A 13,350-nucleotide genomic window follows, 5' to 3' on the forward strand; every position below is an offset into this window, starting at 1 on the left:
TTTTAAAAAATACACTGTGGAGTGTGGTTAACTGTTAGTTTGTGCAGTCTTTTATGAATTTGTTATCTGGAACTCTTACATTCAGCGGTTTCAGTTTTTTTAAACTTGCAAATGTAGAAAAGTAATAAACATCAAAATTAATAAATTTACTATAAGTATAAAAAATTTTATTCTAAAAATTATAAATTTATTGCAAAAGCATGAACACATTTATTTATTTAAAATATTCTAATAATAATATTAAAAGCATTTATTTATAAAACAATTTTAAACACTCTTAATGTTTGATATTATCTTATGTATTAAGATGCATTTGTTTTATCTTATTTCTTTTCATTAACTTTGAAGTGTACTAATACAGATTTTATTGTTCTTTTTGAAGAAGCAGCAAGGTACAATGTAACCAGATTCCCAAGGATCCTTCCATGTTTCCACTCTGTATGTGAGAATTGCCTTAATAGTGCAGTTAAAATTGGGACATTTGAATGTCCCATTTGTAAAGTGAGTAAACTAAAAAAATTTTCTTTAAATTTTTTTTTTTTACTATTGGAAGAAGTTTCTAAATATTTTAAAAACATTGTATTTTTTTATTTAAATTGCTGGCCATCTATATTATTTAATAAACTGGCTATTTAAATTGTTTACTATGTTGCAACAACTCTTACAACCTTTTGAACTTTTTACACAGCTCTGTATAGACCATACTTTAATCCCTTTCCCCTTAGTTTTTTTTATTTTTAAAATTCTGAACTTTTATAGTTTAATATCTTTTAAGTTTCATTTGGTACCACTTAGTTACAATCATTTAAGGATTTGTTTTATCATCACCTAGTTTTTTGGTTCACCTATATTTGTATTAATAGCAAGTTTGGCAGCCGAACTACATTTAAATATTCAATTCCAAATGAAATTATAAGAAATATCTGTAATTGACACAAAATAATCTGGCAGCTTATATATAACTTTTGCTAGCAGATTCATAACGTAGTCACTAGATTCAATAGAAGATCTACACCTTTGCTAGAGATTTATTACTATTCAACATTAAATCAGATTTGTTTGGAAGAACTCACTTATGAAACCAGATTTGAGAAAAGTAAACCATTATTGAAGTTTAAACAATCCCATAAATATTTAATAATATGCACTTTTTAATTAAATAAAGTCGTAATAACATTCTTAATTCTTGGTAAATTCTTGATTATCCGTAAAATTCAGTGGCCCACGCAGATAAGCAAATTTGCAGGTAATCCCCAAAACACTTAAAAAAAGACACACATCATCAATTTTCTTAAAATATATATGATAAATTTCAATATCCATTATTAGCAACTTTCTTTACATTTTCTTTTATTGTTGTATGAAAAAGCCTATAAACTTTTTTTTGTTTCTTGGAGTTGGAAGGGCATGAGACTAAAATAAAACAGGCACAAGCAGATTTTTAACTCTGGAGTTCATACACTATTGAAAGAAGAACGCACGAAACAATGTTCGAAACACTTGAATTAGTTCTTACTAAGAATTACTATGCATACACAATTTTTGAAACTTATTAGTAACAAAACTAAAAATAAGCAACTGACAACAATTCTGAAATCATGCATATGGCCCATTAATTATTCAAAATCTGTCATTCTTTTTCTTTCAGAGAAATAAGTATGCAAGGATCACTCTCATACGTTAGTTATCAATTTAATAACTGATAAGAGCTCCAAGAATGTGTTACATGCTGACTAAATAAATGATTCATTCCCATTTATCGTATGAAAGCAAGGCAGAAAAAACTAAGTTTCATTACTTGCTATCAATATCATTGCTTTTAATGGTAACAATACGATCCAGGAGAAGAAACTGCTTTGATTGTGCCGAATCTATCCATTGAAATTTAAACTTCATCCTGCATTTGCAGTTTGATAGCTATGAAATGACTTGATTTGTCTTGCTCTTTATGAATACCTTGCCATTTTCACTTTTTCAATTCTCCCTTTAACTTAGATGAGACACTTGAAGCTGCAAAGTTTAAGTGTTTACTCATTATTTGATTAATTGTGAACACCTGGGCCACGAACATGACTGTTTGCTAGCATGTTGTTCTTAAAACTCTTAAAATAATTCCATCTTTATAAATTTATTTATTTTCAATTGTAAATACTATATAGTTTATTATTGGAAAAAAAAAGTGAAGCATGGATATATTATTTGTAGGTTTGGTCAAAATACAAAGATTTTTTATTTTAAAATAATGCATATAAATATGAAAAAAAGTTTCTTCATTAATGTCATTTTTTGAAGATTTTTTGTGGAGTCATTCTTCTATCTTTGAGTTTCAAATAAATAAATTAAAATTTCTTATCAAATAGTTTTATTTTGTGTTTGAGTTGATATTAATTGCTGTTTCATCTAAGTTGAATTTTTGTTAAATTAGAGCAATATCATCATTATAAGTTAAAAATTTTCTGTAAGATAAATGATAACAGCAGAAAGCAATTATAAAAAAAAAGTGTTTATCATATTGAATAAAATTTATCTTTACAATTATTAGAATACTCATAGTAGAAAATAATTTATGCAGTTCAAACTGAATTTAAAATTCATGCAGCTGAAATTAATAAAGAGTGCATATTAAAAAATAGGTATATATATATTTTTTACAAACTTTTTTTTGTTTCTCTTTTTTATTTGTTTCATTATTAGAGTTGTATTTGCTTATCTTAACAATTTTTCTTACGATTTAAGCATTCTTATTTTCTTTTTATTTCACAACAAAGTTTCATGGCATTTCAATTTCTCATTAGGAAGTCGCTGATGTATCTGAAGGTGGAATTGCTAAACTGCAGCCAGATGTCCATAGTCTTGGCATTATTAGTGTGAACATGAAAAATTCACTTCCAAGGTTAAGTGTTATTTAACAGCCTATGATTTTTAGAAAAGTAAACTGAAATGTTAAACCTTAAGAATAATATTCCCCTTTAATTCCGTAAATTGCCCTTTTTATCTAAGAAACTACTTACTGCCATCTACAAGTTTATTGCATTGCACTGTAAATTTAAATTGAATTTATATATTTTCTATAATATTATGTATTAATTATGTTTTATGAAACGCTTTGGCTTGTAGTTGTAAAAATTCGGATTTATATAAATAAAAAAAAATCAGATTTTTTATTTATTTATTTTTTTAATTTAGGATTTTTGCTAACCTAGCTCTTCCAGTTGTAATAATCAATCTTCAAGTTCAATTTATTATAATGTAATTTCTTCATGTACAAGTAGTCTTAAATAATCAGAAAACGTACTAATTGATCTCCAAAGATGCTTATTTGTGTTTAAATTGTAACATTTTTCATGATTTGACTTTCTGTTGATGTTTAAAATCTGTCATTTCAGGAAGAATGAATCTTTTGTCTTTTATAAATTAATTCGAAAACTGTTACTACTGTTATAAGTAATACTAACTGCTATCAGTAATATGCACCTTGTCAGTTAATGATATTGTTAAGTGATAAATTGAAATAATATTTTTTGCCATTATCACTTTTTTAAGTGAGCATTAAATTTAAATTTTTCTTTTTAAATTAGCATCAAGACAAGATATGTGTCACCTAGTGCTTTGAAAAAGAATCAGTATCATGAACCACTTAAAAACTTAGGTAATGCACAGTTTTTATTATTTTTAATATTGTTCCCTTATCTACCTTTCATTTATTTATATTGATTACTTATTTGTTATGTTACATTGATTACTTCATATGCTGTTGGGTAATTCCACGATTATGCTTTAATTTTATGGAGAAACACTGCCCCGGGATGTATGCAACACCCTCAAAATTTGACTGATTTTAAAAATCACCTGAATATTCGTAGCCATGACTAACGAAAAAAGGATTAAGAAGTTTCTTGGATTTACAATGAAATCAACAAGAATAAAGACCATCAAATTTGATTCATAATTTGCATAATGACATTAAAAATATTTGGATGTTTTAAAATAGTGGAACTTTGTGACAATGGCTGCCCAAAAAAAAAAGCAATTGCGAAGCTACATTGATTTAAACTGGAATTTGTGCAAATTAGTTGAGTCAAAAACTCATACGCAATTATAAATTTCCAGCTTTTTTTTTTCTTCAAAAAGTTTTATTAACTATATTTTTTTTATGTTGCTGCAGGCCGCTCTTCGAGGTACAGTGGACCACAGGTTTTGCATCCCTAAATTGTTGGTTACTTGTTAGATTACTAAACGTTACCAACATTGGAACTGAAAAATTTTCCAGATTATTAGAAATTGACAGAAATTATTTTTCAACATTGGGTTCTTGATTAAATAATTTTGATTTATATTGAGTTTAGTTATTACTATTATCAGTAATCTAACATTGTGAATTGTATATTCAGTTTGACAAGATTAAAAAGTGTCTTGTTTGTATTAGTTAATTTATGACTTGTAAAAGTTGTGGCGAACAAAAATATAGCTGTTAAAATTTATCTATTTTTTCCTTCCTTGAGTAACATCTTCTGTCGAAATCTTATCACCATATTACACATATAGTACTCTAAGTTGATTTTAGAAAATGTCACTGCAATTAAAAAAAAATTTTCTTAGATGTGTTTTGTTGATTTGCTTTATTCTAAAGTGTGAAAAAATATAATTTCAGTAACTTCTTTGACTTGTCAGCGTTGCCACAAAAATGAGGCATTATGGCAGTGTGATGAGTGCCAGTTAAACTTCTGCAGTATTTGCTATGGAGATGTAAGTGCTTTTTCTCTAAATTTCAAAGGCAAGCATTGAAATGCCAATATCTTAATTTATTTACAATTCATCTGAGGAATTAAAAAAAATTAAAAGTAAATCATCTGTTATCCTAAATTTTTTTTTTTATTATTATTTTTTTTTAATATATGCTTTTATATAAAACTGATGTTTTTATTGCTTCCTCTTGTTTTGTGTGTATTTATTTTTAAAAAAATATTTGAATGAAAAATTTATTTTAATTAAATCTTAAGCAATAATTTTTAGTTATCTGTTAAATATTTTCTAAATTGCTAGAGAAACGAAAGCAGCATTTCTTAGTTTTGCGTTTCTTAGTTGGAAAAATAACTAAAAAAAAATTCTATAAATCCCAGTATATCCCAGTGTTTTTAATACTATGTATAGTTAATTTTGCATTTTCTCTCATCATATTTTATTCCTTAAATTTTTTTTTTTACAAACATTGCTTTAAATTTAAGTTTAGAAAAAAATTAAAACTCAGAAAAGTTTTTAAAAAAAATATAACACAATGAAAACTTTTGACCATAAAACTGCAAATTTAAAGATTCCCTAACATCTGTGTCGGATTCAATAACGTTTGCAGCATCACATATGTATCTCACTCTGTAATAGATTCTACTTATTCCTCATCTATTAAGTCCCACAAGAAATCATCTTCATCTCTATCCAAAGAATTCAAAATTCCACTCTTTTTAATAGATTTTACAATAACATTTGACTCCATTTTGCCTTGAATCTACTATCATTTGTCTGGTCGCCTGATAGCATTTTTTTAATGCATCTTAATTTGAGGGCTAGTGTATCATATTCAGCAAGAACAATGTGTAATATTTTTAAATTTAGAAAATTCTGTTAATATAATAAGTTCTTTTTATTTATTTTTCATTTTTGAAATTTATCATATTTGGTTTTCCTAGCGGTTGACTTACTCATCTGGCATACCAGAAACTTGCTCTATCGTTATCAAAAATAGAGGGTTGACTTATACACCTGAATGTATGGTACCGTTTTTCATGAGGTGTCGCAAAAAATTTTTAGCGTATTAATTTTAATTGAACATAAATTCTACGATAATACCAATTAACTTCTTGGAATATCTATTTAGACTAAATTAAACTATCCTTTATTTAGTAGTAAAAGGAAGCCAAAACAAAAGAGATGAGCTGTGACCTTGGCTGGTCTCCAAAATTAATGTTCATTGTTGTTTCTGAAAACTCGATGATATATTTTACATGAGGACCCCCCAAAAAAAATGGAAGTAAAACTAATTTAAATATTTTTACTTACATTATTTATTGAATTTACAGGTACATAGTGATATGAAACTCAAAAAGAAACATGAAGCCAAAAAGATTTTTGCTGAATTGTAAGTATTCACGTAAGAAACGTTTTTGGAAAGACAGTGATTGTATTTAAAAAGAAGAAAAAAATGTTGCTTCTGTTATTATGAGTTATGAGAAATCCTCAGTGATAAATTTTCAAATAAATTTATTATCCTAAAAATTAAATTAGTGTATAACAATATCACTTGAAAATCCAATAGTAATTCTAGTGAGTGTATAAATTTAGTTTTATTGAAAGATTTGACAAATCAAGGAAACAAATTTCTGTTGTCTGACTCTTAACTTAACGAAATGGGTTTATTTATTAAAATGTCTTGCTTTACCAAAATAAATTTTGTCTATAAGCTTTTTTTTTAATGTTTCAAATTGTTAAAGGATTATTTTTTTGATTATATTTAACTGAGTGGGAAAATTAGGCATTTCTACTGATAATTTAATGACAATCTTGATTTTTAATTTTTATAGTGTTGTAATAAATTATTCCTGATGTTATTTTTTACACAGATATAATTCAATGGTTCAGGAAGGATGTCCAGAACATGAAAATAAGAATGTGGAATTTTACTGTGAAATAGATGATCAGTTAACGTGTAGTCACTGCATGCTAATGGGAGACCATATTGGGCACAAAGTTAAAACTCTCCTAGATAAGGTAAAAGAAAAAAAATTTCCTTTTGATTATTATTTTATTTTCTTATTGAGTCTTTATTTTTTACTCTGTTTTTTAATTATGAAAAGTATTAACTTTCACAATTTACATACTGAGTTGATAAATTTTTTGTACACAAAATGGCTTTTATTGTTTTTTATGCGTTTATGCTCATCTTGTATTATAAAACAAAACTTAATAAATGACACTACCCTACAAGATTATTTAGGGAAAGAAAACTTGTGAAATATGACAGTAATAAGAAGATGTTGTTCCATATGCTGTTAGAACATTTGCAACCCTTCATACAAAAGTATATTTCTGGAAAGCATCATATTATTCAGAGCTTTCTTTAAAAATTACAGAAACTGCTTAGAAAATTGCCAGAAATCTTTTAAATTTTCAATATATTCAAATCAGCCTTTTTACACAAGTTACCAAATATTAATGCGCACATGCATAGGATGAAAGCATGCCTTTAAATGCTCATATCTTGCAATTTTTGAAGAAAAAAAATTCAGATTTTAAAAATTATATATATGTTAAGTAAAAATGGATCCAAAAACTTTGTTTAATTTTAAAGAATATTTTATCAGTTAGACTATAATTTCCTGTGTATAATTCACGATCTACCTGTTACAAAAGCAAGGAAATCATCAACATGAATAATCTAGTGAAATTATTTTCTGGGTATCAGGTATCCCAAACTTCCATGAAAGTGTACAAGACTATTCACTTTGGATGTGAAAAATCCACCCATGGGAATTCAGAGACGCAAACGAGAACCTTATTGGTGAAATATATTAATTGACAAAATACTCGTAATCTGATTCTCGTTCACATCTCCACACTGGCATATGACATTTTTTCAAATGCCCCTTAAACATAATCTCGCCTCATATATGATGTAGATTCACTCACATATGACGTAGATTTGCTCACATATGGCGCAGATTTGCTCACATATGATGTAGATTCTGTGCTTGAGAAGGGTTTTGGAATATGCTATTTCTCCAATGCTAAACAAATTGCTGAATAATCCGCAGATTATCAACTGAAAATTTTTCCTTTGGTCTAAAATTTTCATGGGCTGCAGTGGATAATCCGCAGGAAGTTGCTATAGTAAGAAAACCTAAGGCAAATTTTAGAAAAATGTCCATATCTTCATGAATATTTAAGCTAGGTTTAAAAAATTCTGTGCTTTTATTGCATATATTAACCAAGGCACTACAGGTTTTAAGTTTATTGTTATATTTTCCAGCAAAGGGTGTTCATAAACACTCTTCTTTTTTGTAATTTCAGGAAGGACACTAGGCTTTCAAAATCCCGGGTCCCTGGGACCCATGACTTTTAAAAAACTGGGTCCTTTTGAAAAAAAATGGGTCCTTTACATAAATTTTTAAACAAATATAATCTTTCTGAAAAATACTTAATAGATTATTAGTACATGAATTATAACAATTATAATGCTGTAATATGCTAATATTGAAATATAATAGAAAAATAAAATAAAACAAAATCTAAATTTATGTAAAATATTTTTATTAGTGTGCTTCCCTCTCTACTTATTTACACTGCTTCCCCCTCTACGTATTTTACAAGACTGAAATATCTTATGTGCTCTTATAATTACATCTTGGGAATTTGACATATCTGGCCCTTCAAGTGTAATCATCATTAATGTTTTCAGTTTTCCTTCAGATATCCTATTTCGAGCACATGTCTTTATTCTTTTCATGGCTGAAAAGCCTCTCTCAGCATCAGCTGATGAAATTGGCAATACTGAGGCTATCTTTGCTAATTTAGAAAATTCTGGAAATTCATCACTATACTGTTTGATGAAGATTCTAAGAAAGTCTTTCATACTCATAGATTTAAAGTTTAATACGATCTGTTTAAAATACTGAAAGTTATTTTTAAGTTTATCACCAGAAATCAATTTTCCAAATGTTCTAATCAATAAATCAATATCTTCTGACCCATAATTCAGTAATTCCTCTGAATTCGTTGGATAATTAAACGGGTTTAACATCAAATCTAGTGATTTTAATACATCTAATGACTCCGCTGGGAAACGAAACTTTAAATTACCTACAACTTCAGATATAAAATTAGACTTAAAATGTTCATTTAAAGTTTGCTTTCCAAGTTTTATATTCTGATAAACAACATCATCTTCATCATTAGTACAATTTTCAATATAATTATTTTCATGCTCCCCCTTATTACCTTTAAGATTCTCTAAAACACTTATACAACTGGATACCATTACATTCACCTTAGAGAAAATCACATTTTAATGCTGAAATAATACATTTAATTTTTTTTACTGGCTCTAAAACGTCCAGTATGATCGCAAGTAAAAATGGGAAATTGGCATTCTTTATTTTTGACAACAAACCTTTTGCTTTTACAGAGTTTAAATCGTTCTTTTTTTCGGCGATATGCTCAAGTGCCTCTACAATGGACCCAAAGCACTGTATTACAGCGCTCACCGCTTCATACAAGCTCAGCCATCGAACATTTTTGGGTTCTTTCAATTTTATTTCCGATATTTCATTTATTTGAAAAATTTGACGTAGCACAGATTCTCTGACAGGACTATCATCGAAAAAATGGTAAAGTTGCTGCAAAGTATTCTCCAGGTCTTTAGTCTGTTTAATATTTTTCGCTGCTTGTGACAAGGCCAAAGAAACCCTGTGAGCAGAACAGTGAATTTGCAGCAAATGCGTTGCACCAGCAGTCTTTAATCGCACACCAACACCTCCTTTACAGCCAGTCATTACTGCTGCACCATCAGTGCCAAGACCAACAATTTTATTTAAATCAATGTTTAATTTTTCCATTGTAGATTTTAAAGAATTGACAATTGTATCAGCCTTTCCATCATTTATGTTTAATATGTCCACAAACGCGGTTTTACCATACCCATCTTCATCTATGTAAGTTAAATACACAATAAGTTTTTTAAAATTTGAAACGTCACACGACTCATCACAAATAATTCCGAAAAAAGATGATGGTTTAAATTTCTGTATCAAAAGTTCCTCAATAGCTTGGGCGGATGCTGATGTCATATCAGAGATAGACTGTTTAGATTGGTAAGTACTAGTCTGAAAATTCACCCCATTCATTTTCTGAAATAGAAAAAATATATATGAATATTTAAAAAAAAGGGGGGTTTTAAAATTATTTTATCCAAACATGTGTCGTAATAAATATAAAACAAACAAAATAATAAAAAAAATTCTATTAATAAAAAAATTACAATTCTAAAATTGAATTATATATTTTGCAGTGTACAAAAAAATAATTAACTTTAAATTTCTTATTCATTGTAGTCAATTTATTAAAATTTAATCTAATTCATAAGTAGTTGCAAACCAATTATTGACTTTTTTTTAAAAAAACAACTTTTTTTTAATCACAAAAATAAAATGACATAATTCATTTCTTAGAGGAATAAAACTATTATAAGTTTTTTTAATCAATTATTTTATTTAAACAATCATTAAATGATGTAATCTACACAGAATCTATAAGCACTACAACGAAGATAAAAACGGTAAAACCATCAACCTATCAATAAATCCCACGAAACTAAAATTCAAACTTTTTATAGAGAAATCTTAGCTAGAATAATCATACGCATTACAGAGAAGAAAAGATGGCGAGATTCCATTCTTATTTACGTATTATAAATGATCGGCCCCTTTAATGAATCCCACAAAAATAAAATTCAAAGTTTTTATAGAGAAATTTTAGCGAGAATGAAAATACAAATCACGTGTAAGACAAAATGGCGCAATTCCTTTATTTAATTATTGTAAAAACGAATCCCACAAAATTAAAACTCAAAGTTTTATATAGAAATCGTAGCTATAAAATAAATACGCATTACAGCGGGGACAAAATGGCGCATTTCCATTATTTAATTATTCTAAACGATTTGCCCTTTTTAAAAAATCCCACAAAAAAAAAAAATCCAAAGTTTTATAGCGAAATCGTAGGGAGAAAACAAATACGCATTACAGCAAAGACAAAATGGCACAATTCGATTCTTATTTATTGTAAACGACCGGCCCAATCAATAAACCGAACAAAAAAAAAACTCAAAAATTAATAAAAATACGCATTACAGAGAAGACAAAATAGTGAAACTATGTTCTTTTATAATTAATTATTTTTGAAAACTATCTTTCTGTTTTTTTTATAAGGAAACCCTAAAAGAGAAAAAGTGGCGCTTATTTGAATAATTGAAAGCTGAATTCCGTATCACGGCCTGTGGTGCGGAAATACAAAAATAATTAATATTTATAGCATTAAATAAAATATATCCTATTACACTTTTCTAATTTATACTTAAAATGACCATTTAAGTTAATATTTAAAAAAGAAATTTGACATGTGGTCACGACTCAAACCGTATAATACGGCCCTTGCGTAACTGTTATTTAATTACTTGTATAAACATAAAAATTTTTGTAAATTATAATTCTTTAATAATTAAAATAAAAACTTACCTGCAATTCAATTAATGCGGGGAACTTAGCTTCTGCTATTTCTTCTTTAGCCATCCAATGGACCGTTCGCATTTGTGAATAATCTTGAACACAATTAGCAATTTGTTTTTCAGATGACACTTTAAAAGACCGTTGCTGTTCTAATATATTAAGAGCACGTAAATGATGAGCAGAAGAGTCTTTTCCCGATGTGTCAATATGCCGGACTAGTGCGCTACGTTGAAAATTCTCACAGCCAGTGGTGAATGCATTTTTTATTCATGCCTTGCGGCATATATCACAAAACATTTTACCATTTTCGTAGACTAACCAATTAAATTCAGTTTTCCACCTAATATTAAAGTTACGTACTTTAGGCATCGTTTAATTATTGCACATGTATTAATTATAAAACAAAATTAAAAGTTTGGATGCGTAGGTCAGGTCATTAAAAATGTTTGACTCTAACTGAACTAAAAGTAACATATAGCTTAATATAACGGTGCGTAAGTACCTCCTTCGAAAATAAAGGGTAAGGGGCCACTAAAAATGTGATTGCATGACGTAGGTATTAAATGATATTTTGATATTGATTATGATATTTTGAAAATAAACCCCTTCAATTTTTCCCACCCCTTCAACCTCTTTCTTTCTACTTGCTCATTCGAGGTCACTTAAATCCGGTACGGTCATTTCCCCCCCATTCAATAACACCTGCGTCCCTCAGTTCCGATGACGTCACTGTTTTCAGCAGAGAAAAGAAGTTTGGGGGGAAAGTCTTGTAGGATGTTTCCTGCTATAATGGTCAACATTTTGAGTCATAGAACTGGTTTCCCACCTGTGTGTCTAACATGTGTTGGTCCAACTCTGGAGACAGGGTTTTTTTTTTTTATATATACCGAGGATGCATACCGATTTATTTTTTGCGTCCCAATTTTTCGATTTTATTAAAATGTTTCGATATCAAAGATTAAAAAGTCGGGAAATTTATAAACTTTCTTCAAAAATGTACGCGTCCCGCGGGACGCGTAGCGATCATTTTTTTGCGTCCGATTTCAATTTTTTGCGTATTTTACGCGCTATAGCGCGTAAATGTCTTCCATGAATTTATTGCCACTCCCTCTAACATCTGAAGGTTTAAACTTAATAAGTATGAAAACTTATATGACCTAAACACCTCTAAAGTGATAAAATAATTATCTGCTTATTTTTTGAGAAATTTGAAAGAACGTCAAAAAGTATTTTTTTCCTATTATTTTTGGGGTAGCATGTTTCAATGTATTACAAATTATCAATTTTAGCATTGATAGAGAATCTTTATTAATTAAACTGCATTCAACCTATTCTTATGACTATTTTAGTAATAACTATTTATGATATTTTTAGAATTATTTTTACCATTATTTATTTGTAAATAGTTGTTACTAAAATAGTCATAATGAGAGTAAAATTAGTAATAATAATTTTACTATAATATAACTAATATACTTCTCAATCTTTGATAATATATCTTTATGTTTTCTTCTGTTATTATTTTATTGTGATATCAGAAGGTTGAAGTTTAGAGTATCATTTTGTGTTTAATTTTAAAATTAATGAAATTAAAAATTTGTTACAATTCAATCTCTTTTTCAACAGATTCCTAATATTGCAGACTATATTAGTTTAAAATTGTCACTTTCTTTGTAATAAAAAATTCTATAGACTGACCCGTTTAATTCAAAAGTTCGATGCAAACGACTGCAAATGTTTGTTACAACTATAGAATTATAAGAGCTTTAAAAAGCTAAACTCAGTTTTCAACTTGAAAATTTTTGAGCATTTTTTTATAAATTTTTTAACTACTGTATACTGTTACTAGCTGAATTTTGCTATCCAATTTCATTCAAATATTAAATATTTTAATAATTTTTTTGTTAGTTTTATTTTAAATTTTAAAAACTTCTTTTTTTTTGCATTTTTAAATTATTTTTGAAATTCTTCCTTTCAGAACAAGTCATGTGCAGCTAGTTTACAGTTAGTATTGAATGATGTTACCAAAATGCAGAGGCAGCTCAAATATACTGATCATGTAAAGTATTTTCATTTT

General features: G+C 27.9%; 2 protein-coding genes across 2 annotated transcripts in view; one reads left to right on the forward strand and one right to left on the reverse strand.

Annotated features, from left to right (window-relative positions):
* Positions 1-13,350, forward strand: part of qin (tudor domain-containing protein qin) — a 66,401-nt gene that overhangs the window by 1,523 nt on the left and 51,528 nt on the right. The window contains exons 2-8 of the mRNA XM_087166589.1: positions 383-501; positions 2,796-2,893; positions 3,579-3,649; positions 4,652-4,746; positions 6,075-6,133; positions 6,615-6,762; positions 13,252-13,332. Of these exons, the coding sequence (XP_087022715.1) occupies positions 383-501; positions 2,796-2,893; positions 3,579-3,649; positions 4,652-4,746; positions 6,075-6,133; positions 6,615-6,762; positions 13,252-13,332 (671 nt within the window). The remainder of the gene's footprint in view (positions 1-382; positions 502-2,795; positions 2,894-3,578; positions 3,650-4,651; positions 4,747-6,074; positions 6,134-6,614; positions 6,763-13,251; positions 13,333-13,350) is intronic.
* Positions 8,905-11,354, reverse strand: LOC147816518 (zinc finger protein 862-like). The gene is made up of 2 exons (XM_087154582.1): positions 11,283-11,354; positions 8,905-9,896 (listed from the first exon to the last, which is right to left on the reverse strand). The coding sequence occupies exons 1-2, from the start codon at positions 11,352-11,354 to the stop codon at positions 9,039-9,041; spliced, it is 930 nt and encodes a 309-aa protein (XP_087010708.1). The 3' UTR covers positions 8,905-9,038.

The sequence above is a fragment of the Parasteatoda tepidariorum genome, chromosome 1 (assembly GCF_982258835.1).
Source record: "Parasteatoda tepidariorum strain Cologne lab strain chromosome 1, Ptep-v5.0, whole genome shotgun sequence".
Taxonomy (NCBI): Eukaryota; Metazoa; Arthropoda; class Arachnida; order Araneae; family Theridiidae; genus Parasteatoda; species Parasteatoda tepidariorum.

Bases quoted from the DNA above. Each gene is read 5' to 3' on its own strand.
- LOC147816518 (XM_087154582.1), bottom strand. From the start codon at position 11,354: ATGCGAACGGTCCATTGGATGGCTAAAGAAGAAATAGCAGAAGCTAAG. The intron at 9,897-11,282 runs GTAAGTTTTTAT...TTTCTATTTCAG, and splicing joins CCGCATTAATTGAATTGCAG to AAAATGAATGGGGTGAATTT.